The sequence below is a fragment of the Habropoda laboriosa genome, unplaced genomic scaffold (genome assembly GCF_001263275.1).
Source record: "Habropoda laboriosa isolate 0110345459 unplaced genomic scaffold, ASM126327v1 scaffold113, whole genome shotgun sequence".
NCBI lineage: Eukaryota > Metazoa > Arthropoda > Insecta > Hymenoptera > Apidae > Habropoda > Habropoda laboriosa.
This window is the reverse complement of record NW_017100216.1, coordinates 568182-590002: the sequence shown is the minus strand read 5'-3', so window position 1 is coordinate 590002 and position 21821 is coordinate 568182. Positions and strand designations below refer to the sequence as shown.

The following is a 21821-nucleotide window of genomic DNA, read 5'->3' as shown; positions in this document are numbered from 1 at the left end:
CAGGTCGCTCGGTCGACCAGTGACGTCCGTACCTGAATGAAATTCATTCCGGCTGGTATAACATAATCGAAGCATGAACATTGCCCAGTCCGGTTACTTGCCGTAATGCGTGAACAATGCGATCCAATGACATGATCTGCGTCGACAATGCCCATTAAGCAAGCCACTCTTATATCTGTCGCTGGGTGCATATGCAATCCCCGCTTCTTACAGACTGTGCTTCCTTTTATTATCGTATGAACAGCGGGAGAAATTAGTGGACGTAATTAGAAAAATGTCGAGGTAACAGAGGGAACATGTCGATGTTGATAATTAGAGATGTTGATGAAACTTTGGTATGTGCTAGTATTAAAAGGAATATTTGCTACGTATTTTCTTTTTATTGGCGATTGGGTACTTTGAGGGGCTGAAAATCGACTTCGGAGGGCGGTGAACACTTTTGGTCTTACATCTCGAAAATTATAGAGATCGTGAAATTTTGACACACTATAGGTAATATGCGTTTGAAATTTTGGTATATGATAGTACTGAAAGAAATATTTGATACGTATTTTTTACAATTGTTTACATTGAAGGGCTGAAAATTGACTTCGTTGAGGAGGGTAGAAAACACATTTGGTCAAAGTATCTCAAAAATTACAGGGAAGAAGAGAGATAGCGAAGAAAGAAATTATAGAGATAGTGAAATTTTGTATTTCAAAAAAAGAAATATTCGTACACTCTACGTAATATTCGTTCAAACCGTTCCAAATTTAACGAGACAACGGAACATATACCAGTTTCTTCACCCCAAGTGATAATCACCGATATTGATGAAACTTTGATTTATGATAGTACTGAAAAAAATATTCGACGCGTATTTTTTTAATCGGCAATCATCCACATTGAGAGAGTGAAAATCGCCCTCGAAGATGGGTAGTAAACATATTTGCTTCAAACCCTTTTTTTTTATTACCTTTCATTTTTCAAATTTGTCGTAGAAAAATACAAAATTCGTCAATTTACACTATTTCTTCTATCTCTAATCATTACACTAAATATGTATATTTACCACCTCCACAGCTTCGTTATAAAATATAAAAAGACACTTGCCGAATATTTTTTCAAAAACTGCCATGCACCAAAATTTTCAAGCTACTCCCTTCCAAGCATCACAGACGAATTTCGAAACGTTCAACGTCCCGAGGAGCTTACAGAACAATGAAACGTATAATACGATTTTCATGGAAATTGTGTTCAAAGTTATTACCCAAATAAGAGGAGAAAATGTAGGAGATTGTTCCCGGGTAGGGGTCAAGCCGGTACTCGTTGTCAATTCCTGAAAACGAATACGTTCTCGGAGAAACGATTAATCTCGCACACGTGCGAATTTCCCGTTTTCAAACGAGAAGACGGATATTCGTCTGTTCCAGTTGTGTCCTCGTCGCAAAGAAAACGGTGGTCGCTTTGTGACGGAGAACCGCGTTAAATAATTGAGAATGTTCTACCCAGGTCCCTGCGAGGCAATAACTCGAAAAGCGAACGGTAGAAGGAAATTAAAATGTGATTACACGTAATCTCTATGCAGAAGTTTCGTTGTTAATTTTTCACGTTTACGCTGCTACCAGATCAACTTCTCCTTCTTTCCACATCGTTCATCTTACTTCCTTTCTTTCTTCTCTTCTTCCTTCGTTATTTCTTCCATCGGAGGCAATTAAAATCAGTGTCGCCGATTTATCGGATTACCTTGACCACGTTTCCAACTTACGCAATTCTGAGTGCTCCTCTTCAACCTCTTGAGTGAAAAAAAGATGAAAAAAAAGAACGTTAAGCTGGATGAAAGCTCGTTTCGTTGGTATACTAGTCGCAGAAGGCAAATCATCTTCTTAGTGCTCGATTACAAAGTTCGTTTCATTTGGTGAAAACGTTACCCTCATTGTCTCTCCGATGCACGCGCATCAGTGACAGTGACATTTTCATTTGTTTACAATCGTGAAAGAGGGAGGGGAGGGGTTGGTACACGAAGATTTGTCGCCTCCTTTTAAAACGGCCCGTCGATTCACATATTAGATTAACGATTTAATGGATAACTCGATGAATGACTCTATGTATGCTACGTGTCGTTGCGTAAATTGAACAAATTATAGAAGAATGCCTTTGGTGTTGGTACGATGGACACCCTGTGTGTGTATACATAGCGGCAGCGTGCAATGGGGCGCGACGATTCTCAACTCGAACATGATATCATACTTCTTCATCATTTTGCTAGTTACATCGATCAGTTTTATCGTCTTGCTGAAGTGTTGAATTTTATAAACAATTAATTTTGCTCTTTAGTCCTTCGTAGGCAATCTGGGTCAATAATGACCCGAGCGAAATTTTATTTTTGTATTTCTATCGAAACGAATTTTTATTTTCATCGTGAAAAGTGACTTAATAGACAAGTGTATGATCCAGTAGGGACTTTTTTAAGTGTCTCAGAATTTTTTCAGATTTTTTTGAAGCCTGGAATGGTGAAGAAATTAGAGTTAGATATAGACGACCTGGTTTGTCTACCGGGTGTGAAAAAAATATGTCTGGCTGAGGAGGGTTATTAAACGTAGCGTCGTTTAATCTGTATAAATTTAACTATATAGAAGTTTTGTTTGTATTGTGACTCTTTCGGAAGATGAAACCTATGATTTTCAAAATTTTCAAAATACTCCTCGAAATGACTATAGAGAAGTATGTTTAAATCGTAATACTTTCGAAGATAAAATGTACGATTTTCAAAATTGGAAAATTACTCTTCAAAATTTCTTTGAACGTCGCAGTAGAAATTTTTCCACGAGCGGCGACACGATGAGCATCCCTGAATCGCACAATGGGCAACTGGTCATAATTACGCAGCACGACAAGGGTGCACGCGTGTGCGTGCTTTAAGATCGCAGGAACACGATCACAATCTTAGCCGAAGATCAGTGTCTCGTGAAAAGTCGAGGAGTCCGCGCGTATGTACTGTACGCTCGTCATTTTCTCCGCTCATTTTCTTTTCTTCGTTTATTCCGTGAATTCGTGTGCAAAAGTGGAACGTATGTACATGTTTTTATAACATGGTGTTCTTCGTCTGGATGCTTTGCATTTTTATCATAGGTGAGCAGAAAACGACGTATTTTACGACAGGCGCGTGCTTACTTTTTCTGATAAGTCGCGTCTCTTTGCAAACGCCTCGCATATACACGGTGTATAGAACCTTCCTTTTTTTTTTTTTTTTCAACAACTTCATTATTCACCTTCATCGATTTTAATCGAATTTCGATACTTTTCGTAAATTATAATAAATTTTCTGTTATCTGCCCGCCGCTTTCAGACAATTGAAAATTATTCGTATCGCGATATTTTGCATAATTTCTGTGTCCAAATGTAACCGTTTGTAAAACTTACGAACGCTGTCTAATCTGTAATTTATGTTTATTGATCGATAAATGATTTATATACTAATCAGAAATCGGCAAATTGTGGCGGGTAGATAACAGAAAGGGTTCGTTTCACTTTGTAAACTGATCGTCGAAACGTCGAAATACTATTGGCAAAAATCAGCTCTTCATTTTCTACTGCGATCGGTGTTGTTTCATTTGAAAGCCACGGCAATCGAGACCACACGTACGACTGCCTGATAAAATCTTTGACACATGTACCCAGTCGTGACATGACAGCGCGTAGATATTTTCTCGAATGCACGTGTGTATACATATATGTGTATTAGAACTCTTACTATCCGGGTAATACCCGAGTACTTGGAGTATTTATTACGGTAAGAACTCATATAACGTGAATACAAATTCTAAATTTGTAATTTTGTAATTTTTAGTTAATTCATTTTCACCCAAAAAGCGACATCGGTGGAACTTGATTTGTATTTCCCGCGTTACAGGGGGTATAACCCAAGCTTGAATTCGAAAACCGGATGTGAGTGCGGGTACTCGAGTATCCGGACTTAGATCTGAGTACTCGAGTATCCAAACTTGAATTTGAGTACTCAAGTATCCGGATTGATTACTCGTCAGATTAAATTCATATTAAAGAGACCAACTTTAAGTAAATTTATTAACATATTCTTCAGTCTTAATCCTTTACTCAAATTTGCTCCCTCTAATCCGAATTCAGATGTATAACAAATGCTTTGCATTTGAATAATGAACAAAAGGAACACCTCGCCAATTTCGATGACTTTGGAATATGTTGTCAAGGCCAACATTCTGGGTATTTTTTTCCTATACATATAACTATCGCTCTGCCTTAGTTTCAAAGATATTTGCAAAAAACTTCGATTTTTAGGTTATGTTTACACTTCATTCTATTTATGTAACCCAATCTAAATTCAACTCATTGGTGATAATCATTTGTAGCGTATTAAGCTGATACAATACTCACAAAAGATATCGCGCCAAAATAATAAGCGTATTAAATTTCCATTCGTCAGTATATCAGATATCTCAGCATTGGAGCGCCCAAATTCACAGTGCTCGGTTAAAATAAATTTTCCTTCGTTAATTATTTCACTATTTGCATCGAATCTTCGTACTCAATTTCACGCGAAGCTCATAATGTTATAAAAAATTGAATTTATTTTTACCTCAGCTATTGTGTCACGATGACAAAAATACGTAGTCCACTTAAAAAACCTTGAAATCTCAAAAAAAAAAAAATGACCTAATCAATATTGCTTATATTTTTATAAGTTGTAATTTATAAGGTTATCATTGCAATAAAAACCAAATATTGCTCTCCTCCGACGTTTTTTCTTATCGTGAAAAATAAGCAAGATATTTAAGACGCTCGAATTAGACGGGACACCCTGTATATTTATCTACGTGCATACGCATCGATCTTACAGAAATAAACAGAAAAAAAGAAGAAAAAAAGAAACAGGAAACGTTTTATGGAGACACACGGAATTCGTCGCCTTTCATTTTCTCCGGTGAACCGTGGTGGGGCAGACGATAACATTTTCACGCTATAAAACCGATCGCAGCTTAAACGCGGAGCGCCCCGGATTCCGTTCGATTCTCGTCCAAGTTTCTCAATTTCCCACGGTTGAATTCATTAAAATTAATTCAGTCTCGATCCGATTGTTCACCCACGTTCACTTCAGGTTTGGGAGAATCACATCTCTCTCCCTCGTGAAATATATTCGTTTTGCCCGCGAAACGAGCCATGTGACAGCCGCGGAAACGGTTATTTACAATGGTTGCTGTAAATTTGTCGCGAAGCTGCTTCCGCCCTGTTTGTCGCGTTTCTTTAATCGCAGCTCCAAAAGCTACCACTATTTCTCCCTTTCTCCGTTGTTTACTTTTTTCTTTTTTTCTGTATCCTTATTGTTCTTCCATATTTTAGATTTTTAATAAAAAAAAAAAAAAAAAAAAAAGGAACAGGTTGATATGAAAAGATACACCGGTGAAATTTAAACGAGACCGAATGGTGAAGTGAATTGTAACAAGTTTCGGTTTAGCCTGACGGCTGATCGTCACACGCGAAAATTCAGCATACATAATACATGGGAAATCTGAATTTAACTTTTCACCATTCCGCCACGCGGAAACACGGTTCAACTGCCGCTTTCGCGGAAACCAGACAGCGAATTTTCTAGATGGTAACTTCGAAGTCACGAGCAACCAGAGGTAGCTGGAAAAATGGAAATGATTTTCAATGGACAAAAATGTCTCTTTTGTCTAGATAAATGGTTGTTTTTTTTTCTTTTAGAGCGTATCTAAATGTTGGTGAAAAATGATTAATCGCGTAAATTTTCGTTGATACAGGTTGTCGAGCGACGACGAACAATGGCTTTAAAAGCTATCCAACAACGGTGAAGACCTTCGAAAACGACACGGTGTTGCTTCCGTGTTACGTGGAGGATCTCGGTAAGTCGCTTCCGTAAACCTTCCACCTTTAAATGCTTTTCAGCCGTCGTAAAAGCTGCAGAAGGTTTGCAGAGAGAAAACAACCCCTTGGTACAATCGATTGTCCTCTTATTAACGAGCAGGAAAAGTCGAGCGGGTTAAACGATCGAGGAAAGGAAAAGTGGTGACTTGAAAGGGTCACAGAAAACTTAATTCTTTCAGTGGAACTGTTAGAAATAAATATCAACTGTTGCGTTGTGTAAACAGTAGTAATGGTGTTACTTTAGAGACGTTAGGTTGATATCGTGATGGAGTGTCGTTTTATGAGGGAGGAAATTATGTTTGTTGCTTCGTTTTGGATTTGTGGAAAGGGTAATGAATGAAATTGTAAGGATTCCGGCTTTAGGGGAAGTGTGTAGCAATGGACTCTCGGTTTCGTTGAGGAAAAGAGACTTGCGTATTAGTGGTTCGCCTTTAAATCTTCAAATATTCAAATTTTCAAATATGTATTTAAATTGATCTCCAAATATTTAAATTTCCAAATTTTCAAATCTCCAAATACTTAAATTTCCATATTTTCTAATCTCCAAATATCTAAATTTCCATATTTTCTAATCTCCAAATATCTAAATTTCCATATTTTCAAATCTCCAAATATTTAAATTTCCAAATTTTCAAATCTCCAAATATTTAAATTTCCAAATTTTCAAATCTCCAAATACTTAAATTTCCATATTTTCTAATCTTCAAATACTTAAATTTCCAAACTTTCAAATCTCCAAATACTTAAATTTCCATATTTCCAAATTTCCAAATATTTAAATTTCCATATTTTCAAATCTCCAAATACTTAAATTTCCATATTTCCAAATCTCCAAATACTTAAATTTCAAAATTTTCAAATCTCCAAATATCTAAATTTCCATATTTTCAAATCTCCAAATATCTAAATTTCCATATTTTCAAATCTCCAAATATCTAAATTTCCATATTTTCAAATCTCCAAATATCTAAATTTCCATATTTTCAAATCTCCAAATATCTAAATTTCCATATTTTCAAATCTCCAAATATCTAAATTTCCATATTTTCAAATCTCCAAATATCTAAATTTCCATATTTTCAAATCTCCAAATATCTAAATTTCCATATTTTCAAATCTCCAAATATCTAAATTTCCATATTTTCAAATCTCCAAATATCTAAATTTCCATATTTTCAAATCTCCAAATATCTAAATTTCCATATTTTCAAATCTCCAAATATCTAAATTTCCATATTTTCAAATCTCCAAATATCTAAATTTCCATATTTTCAAATCTCCAAATATCTAAATTTCCATATTTTCAAATCTCCAAATATCTAAATTTCCATATTTTCAAATCTCCAAATATCTAAATTTCCATATTTTCAAATCTCCAAATATCTAAATTTCCATATTTTCAAATCTCCAAATACTTAAATTTCCATATTTTCAAATCTCCAAATACTTAAATTTCCAAACTTTCAAATCTCCAAATACTTAAATTTCAAAATTTTCAAACCTCCAAATACATAAATTTCCAAATTTTCAAACCTCCAAATACTTAAATTTCCATATTTTCAAATCTTCGAATATCTAAATTTCCAAATTTTCAAATATTAATATTTGGAACTTTCAAATATTCAAATTTTCAAACTTTCCGATATTCGAAATTCCAAATTTGTACACTTGCAAAGCACTCGACTTCGCCTAAAGTCTCTACCACTCTCTATTCCACCGACAAACCGAGACTTCTCCGTGTCAACGCGTTTCATCTTACCCACTGCAGAGCCACAAACTTGAAACCTCAAACTTTCTACATTTCAAAACCTTACAAAACCCATCTCCCATAGTCTTCCAAAATAAAACATCAAACCATCTAGGATACGATTAATTCGTTTAATATTACCACGATCGAGTAAAACGGGGACACAACGTGGCAATTTCGGTCCATCGATCGATGCTAATTTCCCTAAGCAGCATCGCGTCCACCCGCGACACTCGTGTACCAGGTATAGAACGCAAACAATTTGTCGTACAATCGATCGAGCTGTCATCGGTGGTTTCGCTAAACTGGATTGCCTGTCGGCCATTCGCTTTAGCTTGTCGCTACTTTGACAAGAGGTCACGGTACCTTAAGACGATCGACGATCGCTAAGATCGCCACGAATTAAGGACTTGTTTCAGATTAAACCTTATTTCACCCCTTCTCAGATTCTCCTCTAACCACCAGCGTTGTCTTAACTATACCCTCGATATATCCTATCCCCAGCTAGGATTAACAGTAAATTAGGTCAGAGAAAAGACACTTGCTTCGCTGTTCGGCTACTTATCCGTATAAATTTCACGAAATTGTACAGAGTGTTAATTTTAAACCGAGCATCTTTATTATTTCCAGTTACTATTAAGGTTTTAGCTTTGTAAGAGGACTTAACTCGTCGTTGGTTAGCCAATACTTGGAGCACAATAATTTATTTATCGAGGAATTATTCATTTTTCATTGTATTATAGGGTTGACTGTGTAAAAGAAAGTAATTACTTACAATTCTTACTGATTTTTAATTATACACTGGAGAGATTGAATTTCTGTTTCAAAGGGAAACACAGGTGACGGGTTAAAGGTAAGAAAAAATGACTAAATAGGATTTAAATGGTTTCAACGCGTACATCTTGTGGTGACAATAAATTTAACTGTTTTTTCAAGATCATTTTTTGCGTATTAACCTCCATTTTTTATAACGCAATTTTGTAAAACGGCGTCGAGACGAGTTCAACGACCTAAGTACCATAATAATTATCGAGGCTTTACGAGTGTAAGCCGTGTCCTTATGGAAAAAGTATTCCAACGTTTCGTCGGAATAATTATCAGTGTCTTTCACGAACCCAGATCAAGTGAATTACAATGCTTACGAAACGTCGGAATACTTTTTCCACAAGGACACGGCTTACACCCGAAAGCCTCGATAATAATAACGCTCCAAGCCGTGAAAGCCTTAAATCTTCAACCAAAAACCATAACCGTACAGTGACCTTAAAGACGGAAAAACGAGTTTCATTTCGAAGAACGTAAAAATGACAAAACGAGAAGATCGCATTATTTTCTCAACTGAAAATTAACATCCTGTATACATTGTACTGTATTTGTGGAGGTGTATCTACATTTTCTAGACGATTGAATATTATAGAAACGGAGTTATCAAGTTTATTCCGCGAATGGTTACAAACAGACTTGTCGATGAAGTTAAAGTGTAACTTTCAGATCGAATTTTCAGCGGATTGAAACGTTTGTGTGTGTCGGTGTGTGCCTAGATAACGTGCAGACCAGGGTGAGATGGTGGAGAGACGGTATCCTTTTGGCTGACAGTGGTGAACCGCAACACGTACCACCCGAAAGAGTTAGAATGTACTCAAACAGAAGCCTGGAGGTTTCCCATGTGAAACGAAACGATACCGGGGAATATGTGTGCCAGGCATCTCGACCGGCTCCCTGGGGACATGCGACGCAAGTACATGAAATCGAAGTGATGTGTGAGTATATATATGTATATATTTGTGGCTGTGTATATATGTATATGTATATGTATGTACATATATCAGTATCGAAATGAAATGGTGCTCCCTCTATCTAGCAGAGATTTCTTCTTATCCGTATACACTTTCTGTTCGTAAGTATTAGGACACTTACCGAATGTGAGGCATACTGGGATCTAGGGCAATGTACTGAACTCTGCTGAAGTCTACCAAAATCTACTATAATCTACTGAAATTTGTCGAGTTTTACTGAAACCTACTGTATTCTACTGGTATTCTGCTATGGAAATCTTTTGAAACTTAGGGAAATCTACTGAACTTCGCTGAAATCTACCAAAATCTACTGTATTCTACTAGCATTGTACTATGGAAATCTTTTGAGATCTATCGAAATTTTTTAAACTCTGCTGAAAAAAAGAGACAGTTACTGAATGTGCAGCATACTGAAATCTAGGGCAATCTACTGAACTCTGCTAAAGTCTACCAAAATCTACTGAAATTTGCTGAACTCTATTGAAGTCTACTGTATTCTACTAGTATCTATTGAAATCTTTTGAAATCTAGGGAATTCTACTGAACTCTGCTGAAATCTACCAAAATCTACTCTGTTCTACTAATATCTATTAAAATTTCTTGAAATCTACGGAAACCTGCTAAGTTATAATACTTTCTACACGAACAGAACGAGTATCCCAACACTTCCGACCAGCAGAAACGTTGTACATCGTCTCGTTTCACCGTATTGTTGGAAACTTTCTCAAAAAGAAGGAACATTTAATGGAGACGTTCGAAACTGTTGAATAATTTTCCTTCGGTGTCCACCGCTAATTGGTTCCACCGAAGAAACGACGCCAATTAATTTGAATTGATAATTTAAAAGCGGGCAGTAAATGGCGAAAGGTGGAGAAAGGGAGAGATTCGGAGGGAGGGAACGTGTTTCGTAGAGAAGTTAAACACAAGTATCGATTCTATCGCGTATCGTCGTCGGTGTGAAATTATGGATGACCCGGGAGATACCTTCAACCACTCTACGACGTTCCGCAAACAAATTCAGGAAAGTTTCCTCCGCCGCGAAATCCTCCACGGAGTTTCTCCAGCCGCGAGGATTTCGGTTCTATTTCGCGGAGGCGCAGCGGGCGCGCGGCCTGTGCAAAAATAAGAAAAAGGAACCGACCCACCTCCACCTCCTTCGAACGTCTCTTCTCGTTGGAATCGAATTTTGCGGTTTTTTCACGTCCCGAGAGATTGAAAACGAGCGATCTCATCTCTCTCTCTCTCACTCCTTCCAACGATTCCCACACACACACACACACACTAGTAGATACGTGTAATTCGTGCAAGCTTGGGTTACTACGATTCATTCGGGTCTAATTAATATTATCGGACGTCCTGTTGGGAATGTTCGTGGCATTGAATTACAGTGTCCAATTCGAAAGACAGCTAAACATTTCAGATGTACACTACCGTTCAGAAGGATTAAGACACTTATTGAACGTGATGCAAACCTTAAACCGTCGTTGCAAAATTATTAATATATTTATTAAATTAACGGGATAAGTTCCATTGGTGTACAAAAGTATTGCAGTCGTGCAGTGCGTGTAAACTACAAAATAGTCTTAAGTGACACATGGTCTTAAAGAAGTTTGTCAATTTCTAAATGAATTTATGTTACATACAAAAAAGTCCAAATTATTAAAACTCTATAACCCGATTTTGCAAAAACCTACGAGCTCCACAGAAGTTAAATATTTTCATTAAAAACAATTTCCACAACGTTCCATACATCCTTGCCAACAATTTGCATTATCAAATCAATCGCTAAAAATAAAATGTTTTATTCATAGATCCACCTAGTGTCCGTCCGGTACCGGAAACCGGTAAACTCGAGGTGAACCTTGGAGAAGAAGTGGACATGAGTTGCGTAGCAAAAGGTGTTCCAGTCCCTATCGTATCGTGGAGGAACAAGGTAAACTACTACACCCCTCTCAATCACAGGGGGAAAAGAAAAAAAATAATTGAACGGGCAAAGTGTCACGCATGTGTTCAGCTGACATAAGCTTCGCGTGAATATCGAACATGAAAACAGTGACAATATTTATCTATTGACAGGACGGGGAAATACCATTTTTGTATGATAGATCACGTCTACGATTTCACGCTGGAAATCCAAACGACTCTGGACGTTATACGTGCGTAGCAAACAACGACGTCGGCGAACCTGCAACCGCAACCATAGATTTGTACGTCAGATGTAGGTACCAATTTGTTACCAATTAATTCATACACGACATCGTACGTACAGACTATATTTTATCGTAATTGCTCGGATGCGTCGCGAATTCTTCGTGGTCCACCCACGTTGAAATTAATCGACTTTACTCGTATGCACGAGAAAGTAGCGGCCGTACATCGTCCTGTATGCGCGCTCTTAAATGGTCGTAATTAAATTAGGAAATTGCATTCCTCTCTTTAGCATTCCAATCGAACGTCCGCACGATCTAATTGTGGCCACGCAACGCTCGAATGCGTCAAATCGTTTGTACGCGATAATCGTTCCACGGAAACGATCGTAATTTCAATTGGAAATCACAGAGAATCCCGTTTCCTTCTTCTCCATTGTATTTACACATGTTAAATTCGATAAAAGAAAAAACGAGGTAACTCGAAGATGTGTAGAAATTTTTCTTTTCACATGTATGTACGTTCAACCTGTAATTAAATAATTCATCGTGTTAAACGGTTTGATAATTGACATAAAGAGAGTAATTAAAAGCGTGGCTGATGTAAGAGTACCGATGACGATGAACCATTTCGAGAAGGTCAACGATCGTCTTGTATTCCGAGAATTTGTCACAGAGAATAATGGATAGAACGAGGATCAAATTAAATTCCAACCGAGGCATTTATTTCTCTGCGATTTCTTCTTTCTTTTTTTTTTTCCTTCGCCTTTCCTTTCTTCCTTACAATGACCGATGCCATTTCTAATATCGTATAATCAATTTTCTTTCCCTCTTTCACGCATCAATCTTGCGGCTCTCGATTGATCGACGATTCAACATGACGTAGACAAGCCCAGGATCGAGATGACGAAGACCTGGATGCACGCACCACCTGGAATACGAGTACAGCTGCATTGCGGAGTGACTGCCTGGCCGGAGGCAACGGTGAGACAATTTCGCAAGATTACCAACCATATAATTGTTACGCCAGTAATTAACAGTTCGATGAACAATGGACAGAGCTCGGAGTCAAACCCGTTTTCAATGTTTCAAATATCGAATATCTTCGTTCTAGAACTTTTAATTACTTCCTGAAACAACAGTGCCGTTTTTCGATTCGTTTTCATTCGACATCGTTGATCATCTTGGTATTGCATCTTTATTTCCAACGTACTTCTTAAGCCCTTATAATACCGAACGCGAACTTAACCTAACCTTACGATTTTTTAATTGTTGCGTATGTTCTTTGTACGTATGCTACGTATCCGTTGTTTTGACACAGTGTTAAATATGAACAAAGTGAAAATATTATATACAATTTGTATTTTGTAATTGTTAAATTTAAATTGAAGTTAAATTTAGAACTAAAATGCTAATTGGTTAGAAATATAATTCTTCTTTTGTCGTATTTTGATTATAACCTATATTACGAGTGTGACTTGTTACAAGACAGGAGGTTAATAAATCTTTTTCTCGATGCATTTAAGGGATAGTATCGAAAGTAAAGCAGTTTGCAGAGAGATGCTTTAATGTTGAGACGAATACGTAAAGTCTCGCTTAGCTCTGCCTGCGAAGCAATTTCTCTCAATCTATCCCTTCGAGGCAGTAACACGTGATGAATTGATTGGCGGGAAACGTGACTCGCGATACTTCTGCTTCTGCAAAAAGTAGCTACTAGGGTTAAACTGGCCGCTGACGCGGCGTTTCTCTGAACTTCTCCAAAGATCGAGAAAAGTTCCGAGTGTCGTAGCGCATTCTGACGAGCGGTTTTCTCGGTTAAGTCAATAGTACACTCGATCAATCCACTTTAACCGGTGCTTTAGCACTGAAATCATAAACGAGATGCATTATTAAGTTGTTCTTCTTCCTCTTTATTTCCTTTTCCTTTGTAAATCGTACGAGTAAATCGTTGTCCACAGGTGGAATGGTATTTCAACAACAAAAGCGTGAAATATTCGTCGAGGATAGTAAAGCACAACGCAGGCAGCGATCACAGTTTAGTGATAAGGAACGTCAGGACGACGGATTACGGTTTCTACTTGTGTAGGGCTTCTAATTCCTTAGGAATCACCGAGGCGGCGGTCGAATTATCGGGTATCGCGAATCCGGCCGTCTTTAAGAAGACCTCGCATAGTCTATCCAAGACCTCGTACAATTTCGTCTGGGAGGTCTACAGTTATAATCCTATTGTTCAATACGAATTCAGATTTCGTAAATATATGGTAAGATTCTGATATCAATTAAGATCCAGTTACAATGAAACTAACCTTAAATATGTACATCGTGAATTTTTGAATCTTTAGAATGGTGTTCCCGGTCAATGGCTTAAATTGTATATACCTAGTGGCAGCGATGGAAATAGTTTTATACACACGTACTCGTTCAAATTGACGGGCTTGGAAGAGGCAACGCATTACGAGGCGCTCGTTTTGTCGAAAAATCGTTACGGCTGGAGCAAGCCGTCGGAAATAATACGATTTGCCACGGAAGGTGCTCGTAAGTAATAAAGACAAGTGACCGCGTCTTTCTCTTGAAAACGGCACCATTCAGTTTTTCACGTTTTCATGACCTACATAATCTGTTTCAGCGGACAAGGATAACTATATAACGAACGCGATACAAGAGGATAAAATCGTGCCAGGTAACTTGTTATTTAATCTTCGGTCCTGTCGTTTCGGACAGTTGCAATAACGATACTCCGACGAAATTGTATTACACACGTTGAATGTGATTTTATTCGTAGCGGAGCAACTCGCGTCGATGTCGCAACATTCTCCTTTGGATACCGAAAGAAGCGGATCCTTTTCCAACCGAGCAAAAGTAACGACAACCGTAGCGATGATATTTATGTTATATATTTTCAATATGGATTTTCGTAAGATGTGAGATATTTGTATTAAATACTGTTGTTTCAACGAATTCAATTAGTTTTACGAGATAATTAGGTTACATAGGCAAGGAAGGAAGAAGAATTTGTGTCCTATATTAGGATAAAATTTCATAAGATTAAAATGGTTAAGCTTTAAGATTGTAAATAAATTTAGATCCACTCACTATGATGTTGAATTATTGTATTTCAAAACTACTCAACACGGCTATATTTTTACATTTCATTTTTTTACTCCCTGATACTTTGAACGCTCTGAAATATATTTTAATTACAAAGAGACGTTTTTCTCACAAATGTAGGAGACAAAAATTTTTTAAAACATTTCGTAACCGTTTATTTATTTTTTGAAAAATTCGGTGCCTATCAAACAATGCGGAACCGGTTATTACTTATCATTCTCTAGTGGGGAGTATAAGAAACATCGTTACAATGCACGAAGATTGCCACAGTTGGTAATATAGATTTTAGAAAGTAACTGTAGAGTTTTGGTGTAATTGTTCATGTTCTGCAAAAACAGAGCTGCAATGTTATTTAGAACGTATTTAAAATTCAACAGAAGCTTATTATTTGCTAATTTTAGTTTCCCAAAGTGTTATGCTCATACTAGGTTAAATCAAATATGTAATGATAATGACAAAGCCGAAGTGGGAACGCATGTAAAAGTGCAGGTTAGCCGTATTCTGTCATTTCTTAATATTTTAATATCCAGTATAATGTAATAAATATTTTATACGTGTTACTTTAACTTTTCAAAATAGTGGTTGAAATAGTGTAATAATTCAGGGTTGGGTTCATGGTCTCAGAAAGCTGAAACAAAATGTTTTTGTCGATATTATGGATGGATCAACTCCTAAAGTGTTGCAAATTGTTGTACCCAGATCTCTCAAACCAGACAAATTAAGTTTCGGAAGTAGTATTGTAGTAGAAGGGAAATTAGGTGCAGCTTCAGGAAATCAAGTTGAATTACTTGCAAGCAATATAACTATAATTGGTTCATGTGACGTTCTGGATGGATATCCTTTTGCTCCAAGAAAACATTATTCTGAGGAATATACTAGACAGTATTTACATTTAAGACCCAGGACTAGAAAGTTTGGGTGTTTGTTAAGGCTCCGTGATAGAGCATCTGCAGCTATTGAAAATTATTTAAGAAGTAGAGATTTTATAAATGTACATACACCAATTTTAACTTCAAATGATTGTGAAGGTGCTGGTGAATTATTCTTAGTGAAACCACAATCTGAAAGTATGATGAAAGAAATGAAAAGAACAGATGTTTCTGAGGAAGAAGCATATTTTAATACTAAGACTTTCTTAACAGTTTCTGGTCAATTACATTTAGAAACTATTGCAAGGTAAATAGGCTACCAAATTTTATATTCAATAATTAACCAAGAAGAGATTAAAATGTTAAGATATGTATAAAATATTTCAGGGCACTTACAAGAGTATATACCTTTGGGCCAATATTCAGAGCTGAAAATTGTAAATCAAGATTACATTTATCTGAATTTCATATGTTAGAAGCTGAGTTAGCATTTGTTGATAATATTGATGTTCTTATGGATGAAGTTGAATTAATGATAAAGAATGTAATTAACGATATGATTGAAAAGGCTACTTCTGATGTAGATGCACTGGGTGGTCTGCAAGTACAATGGGTAGATGAAAAATTTGCACGTATAACATATGATGAAGCCTTTAATATTTTACAAAATAATGCAAATAACTTGAAGAAACCTGTCCCCAATTTTGGATCAAACTTGGCTAAAGAGCATGAATTATTTTTAGTTGAGCACAATAATAATATTCCTGTATTTATTATAAATTGGCCAAAAGAAAGCAAACCTTTTTATATGAAAGAATGTAAAGATGATGCTTCAAAGGTAAGCATAGTGGTTGTAAATTTGATAAATGTGGACACTATTAGGGTACATATGTTCCTTTTCTTTAAAGGTTGCTGCAATGGATTTGTTAGTACCTACTGTAGGTGAATTGGTAGGAGGAGGTATACGTGAAGATGATTATGAACAATTAAAATTAAAATTGCCTTCAACATCTGATCTTTCTTGGTATTTAGAACTTCGGAAATATGGTAATGTTCCAACAGGAGGGTTTGGAATGGGGTTTGAAAGATTTTTACAATGTCTTTTTGATATACCAAATATTAAAGATACTCTCCCCTTTCCAAGATGGCCACATAATTGTAGTTTATGAATAAACATTTTATAACTATTGTATATATGAATGTACCCCAAATAATTTATATTCACTGAAATTATTGAAGAATAAAATTTTCTTTAAGGAAAGAGCAAAAGAATATTTAAACAAAACGATCAATGTACGTTTTAAAACATTTTTTTTTTTATGAAAATTATATTAAGGGAAATTTTTTTGGTAATATTCAGGAAAAAGAACACTTTATTCAATTTATTTATTATACTCTCAACATTCAGTACTACAAAATTTTATATTAAGGACAAGAAGTAAACAATAACTTCAATACATTTTTTTCTAAAAATAAGTTTTATTAAATATCGAGACAAATCTCAACTAAAGAGTAACTTTTCTTATTAATACCTTTTTATTTATTCAAATGTTTTTATAGTTAAAAATTTAAACTTCTAAAGTTTTTCAGCAATGGCGATTATCGTAAGGGATATTTTAGAAAGGTAAATTTAGGATCATAAATAAGCAACCAAAGGAAGTCAGACCCCGAATAATTAACAAGATTTTTTTTATACAACAAAATAATCCTTCTCTAGTAGTAACTGTTTTTTTCTTCCTTACCCAATATCGTCGGGATTATTTTTATGTTGGTATTATATACATTATAATCAACAATTTTATATCACACAATTTGTACACCTAACTGAATTGGGTAATCTTTCAGCATCTCTTGCGGGACCTCATTTTCGTGCTTTGTAAAATCAAAGGGGGACGATGCTTCTAGAAAACAATGTATCGAATACCTTTCGAATGTTTTTACAAAGTACAAACGGTATGAAATTCTCAGTTAGTCCTGTGTGCATATCAATATTACATTTCTGACATTCTTCAGTCACGAAATGCGATTGCACTCAATATTGTTGGGAATGCTACTATACCATATCTCGCTCTAGTTAAACTGTTTCGATTACATTAAATATGTACAGTTCTTGTTCTCTTTTCGCCTTAATTAAAATTTAAAAACTAAATACACGCATACTCTTACACACTCATACTTTATAACACATATCTTTTAACTTATACGACGTGATGTTTGATAGTAGATAGGTATGATCAAATTTTCTTACCACATCGACAGATCAAAGATAGAAATACTTAGATAAAAAACTGGCATGTGAAATGCAAAAATAGAAAAATAAAATACAGAAAATGAATCGTATTATAAAAAAAGACAAAATTGTGTGATTACATTGCATCAGGTCGCATAAGCTGCACAAATATGACGTACAATGCATCGATACTTAATTTTAAGTAGCGCTAAACACAAATGCACTCAAATCACACACTCTCACGCATACATATTTCAAATACATTACATACATTATTTACATAATCGAGCAGAGTCCTGATAACTCTTGCCCTCTTTCCACAGGAGGTAAATTTGAAAGTTTTCTACCTTGTAAAGCAGGTTTGACAGAAGCAGGCACCAAAGGTTCTATTACTTCTTCAATAGGTGTCTCAACTATAGATTTTTCCTTTTCCTTTGATTCTTCTGGTTCTTTATTAATACACAAAGGTTTCGTAATATTAATTTTAATTCGAGATGGCGCTGCCGGAATCGACGCAGGTGTAGAATCCAATTCAACATTTCCATCTATGGAACTCTTCACAGCAGCATACGTTGTATCCACCGATGCAGGTTCAGTTATTATGCTTTCCTCAGGGTCTACTTGTAAAATTGTTTTGCAAACGTTTTAAGAAATTAGTACTCGGTAAAAACATATTTAAATGTTTTTTAATAAATTAGAGTATTATTTATATCAGTAATATTAATTACATAATCTACAATACGTACCTGGCTCTGGTTCAACAGGTTCTTCCTTAATTTCCACGTTACTAAAATCGAAGTGCTCCTCTTCTAGTTGCTCCTCAGGTTCGTCAATTGGTTCTTCCTTAATTTTAATATTTTCAAAAGATTTATCCACATTTTCCGTTTCCGATACTTCCGTTTCAGTCGCTGTGTGCGTTTCTTCCTTTTCAACACTTTCAGTATCAATATCTTCTTTACTGTTGGTTTCTAACTCTTGCTCTTCTACTTTTTCACTTTGTTCAATATCTACATTATCTTCAATCACATTTTCTTCTTCCTTATTGTCAATTTCAGGAGTTTCCTCCAATACATTATCTTCCATTACTTCGTCCGATGGTTCTACTGTTACAAATTCAGTATTCAATGCTTCCACACTTAATTCGTCAGTCTTATTTTCCTCTACAAACGTTTCATCGGAGCTCTCCTTCTTTTCGTCTTCCATTTCCTCAATTGTTTCTTCAAGCGCTAACGCAGATTTTTCCAAAGCTCTCTAATGGCATAAAAAAGCACAGTATTAGCATTATAATTTTGATAAGTTATAAAAAGTGAAAATGAAAATATTCAAGACTGATAACTATAAACGTGCAATAAAATTTTAGACAACTAAAAGTTTTATTGTTGCCTTATCTTCTAACGTGTATTAATACAAATAAAATGACTTCTATTTAATTTTTTTAAATTGCTTATCTGACTAAATAATATACTGATTAAAAATTCAAATGTAATTTAACACATGTAAATAATTTATAATAGTGCACATTTACCATCATCGCTTTATATATTATTATAAAAATATTCTAAAAAATTAAAAGAATAAATGGAACAAAAGATTTATTACAGTTTTTACATTACGTCTTTCAGTGCCTAATTACTTCCACTATATCTATAAGTGAAGAAACTTTCTGCAAGTGCAATATACAAATATGAATTATTAAGAAGCACATACCACAAGACTCTTTTCCTATTTTTTGTAAGAATGCAACAAATGGAAAATTTATTAATAAACTTACATCGATATTTAATTGATCGAAAATATGACGAAATGTTAACATAAAATAGAAAGAGGTAAAAACAAAAGAAATAAAACTAACCTTGTAATCATCCAGGCACAACGGATGATAATTCTTTCCTTCGAAATTAATTGCAGGCCTTAAATGCCATTCTTCCTTTTCTTCGTTATAAAATTGTTCAAATGCATCATGGCACACTTGACATCTAGAATCTTCATCAGATCCAGTAGGAACACTAGGTTGTAATGCTTCTTGAGGAGAATCTTCCGTAGTAATACCTTCCGTATCCGCTGTTTGTTTTTCAGTTTCAAACCAGCTTTGTGCTAAAGGAAATAAACCCAAAAATTAGGTTCTTTTCTATGAAAAATACACTTACAGATAAAAGTAAATATTTTACCTCTATCTTCTAAATCTTCAATTTCTTCAAATTGTATCCAATCACTAACATCATAATACCAAGGTCGTGAATGAGCTTTCCTCGCAGAATCTCTTTCTCGTCTATTTTGTCTAAAATGCCAATCTAAATGATGACTGTATCGAGTTGCCAATTCAGGTGCAAATCTAGCACCACAAGAACTACACTGCATACCACTATACAATGCCGCTGCGATGGCTGGTTGTTTACTACAACGAACATTTCTAAATTAAAAAATTAATACAAAAAATAATCGATGAAATATAAAATTTTCTTCTAATTATACTTACACTTTAAGCGTTTCTGGCTTATCAAACGAAACAGGAATAATTTCTGGTTCTTTCTTTTCTTCCTCTTCTGGCTTCTTTTGCTCAGAAAGGTTTGGTACAATACCGGTCTCAACCAACCTCTGGAATAATTCGTTCATATTTAATGGTAACGATAATGCTGGAGCAGCTGCAGGTGGATTTTCCACTGGTTCAGCTTGATATGACAATCCAGATGACGGTGCCATTGCCGATGGTAAAACGGAAGATAACATGTCTAATTGCAAATCTGAAACAAAGTAAATTTTCGCTACAAGTCTAATGAAATATTACATAAAATATACTATATTTAGGATCAAGTATCACATTGTACAGTGTATACTGCATACTTTTGCAAACATAATATTTACCCGGTTTAGGTGTAGACCTAAGATCCGAACCATCCTGTGACGTTGATTCAGGTTCAACGGCAGAGAATTGCGTTGGTGTAGAAGTTGTATCCACTTTCGGCTTTTGCGTCAATAGAGGAGGAGTAGGTGGTGATTCAATAGGTTCTTCACCTTTCATACCTGCGATCTTAACATATCCTGGTCGAACACCTCTGGGCAATACCGAAAATCTTATGAAATGTTTTTTATCTCTAACAATAATAGGTTTAGGCAATCCTCCGAATTCAACTTTAAATGGTCGCCCATTTAAAAGAACTGTTTGTAAAGAATCTATAAATTCAAGTGTATGAGGTTTTCCTTCGATTTCAAATCTGTAAACATTATTGTGGTATACTCAAACATTGTCTTGTTATTCCGAGGCTTGTAATAATATGAAAGTAACTTACATTTGAGGCTTTGCATCTAAAAATACGGGAACCATATTTCTGGCATTAATAATAAGATTAATTTTGGCAACTACTAAATCTGTTCTCTTTACAGTACCAATCTTAACATGGGGCGGAGGTCCTTCCAACTTAACACTAACTTTTTTACCACCAAGATCTACCGTGACAGGCATACCACCGAAATAACACTCATACCATCGATCATCTACGTACAATTCTCTCGTAGGTGCACCTAATTTAATTCTAAAAACATCAAACAATTTTAGTAATACTTTGAAATACAAAGTATTCAGTATGAATTTAAAACATTTAAATACGTACCTGTGAACTTCACCTTCGTACATAAATTCTTTATATTGATCATTAAACGCGCAAGTTATGGTATCTTTATCACCAATCAAAATTCGTCTTATACCATCCTGGAAACCGATTTCTCTGGGATCATCCCAGTTCATGAAAACTACTCCAGTCTGACCATAGTATCTAATCTCTCGTGGTACACTGTCAATATTTATAGACTTCATTGTATCTCTTGCAATTTCATCCAATAATTTTGGATCTGGTGGTGGTAATTCACGACTATGAGGATTTGGATTCTTCATCAATGTCGTAGTATAGTTCTGATCACCCTCTTCAAGATCGTATTTTGAAGACGAACTTGGTGATACATTTCTTGAAGCACTTAATGAAGATATATTTGAACTCGATATAAGGTTCGTTATTGGTCCATTGTTCA

At 35.5% G+C, this 21821-nt stretch overlaps 3 protein-coding genes across 4 annotated transcripts in view; 2 read left to right on the top strand and 1 right to left on the bottom strand.

Moving 5' to 3' along the window:
* Positions 1-2967: 2967 nt before the first annotated feature.
* On the top strand, positions 2968-14529 carry LOC108570854 (neurotrimin-like). Its single transcript, XM_017932776.1, has 10 exons — positions 2968-3111; positions 5778-5879; positions 9190-9408; positions 11256-11377; positions 11521-11662; positions 12478-12575; positions 13550-13852; positions 13934-14126; positions 14218-14271; positions 14374-14529. The coding sequence occupies exons 1-10, from the start codon at positions 3072-3074 to the stop codon at positions 14514-14516; spliced, it is 1416 nt and encodes a 471-aa protein (XP_017788265.1). The 5' UTR covers positions 2968-3071; the 3' UTR covers positions 14517-14529.
* Positions 14530-15003: 474 nt separating this feature from the next.
* LOC108570857 (probable asparagine--tRNA ligase, mitochondrial) lies at positions 15004-16770 on the top strand. Of its 2 annotated transcripts, none has more exons than XM_017932778.1 (4): positions 15004-15188; positions 15304-15875; positions 15956-16406; positions 16477-16770. In XM_017932778.1, exons 1-4 carry the CDS (start codon positions 15021-15023, stop codon positions 16735-16737), a joined length of 1452 nt encoding a protein of 483 aa, XP_017788267.1. In that variant the 5' UTR covers positions 15004-15020; the 3' UTR covers positions 16738-16770. The 2 variants fall into 2 exon arrangements, with proteins under 2 accessions (XP_017788267.1, XP_017788268.1); XM_017932779.1 differs by having other exon boundaries at positions 15117-15188; positions 15279-15875.
* A 1304-nt stretch (positions 16771-18074) lies between these two features.
* Positions 18075-21821, bottom strand: part of LOC108570851 — an 8233-nt gene continuing 4486 nt past the window's right edge. The window contains exons 9-17 of the mRNA XM_017932773.1: positions 21407-21821; positions 21086-21328; positions 20661-21010; positions 20275-20539; positions 19967-20193; positions 19651-19892; positions 19506-19520; positions 18545-19049; positions 18075-18415 (exon numbers count right to left, since the gene is read on the bottom strand). The exon at positions 21407-21821 is cut by the window's right edge and continues 41 nt beyond it. Of these exons, the coding sequence (XP_017788262.1) occupies positions 18075-18415; positions 18545-19049; positions 19506-19520; positions 19651-19892; positions 19967-20193; positions 20275-20539; positions 20661-21010; positions 21086-21328; positions 21407-21821 (2603 nt within the window). The remainder of the gene's footprint in view (positions 18416-18544; positions 19050-19505; positions 19521-19650; positions 19893-19966; positions 20194-20274; positions 20540-20660; positions 21011-21085; positions 21329-21406) is intronic.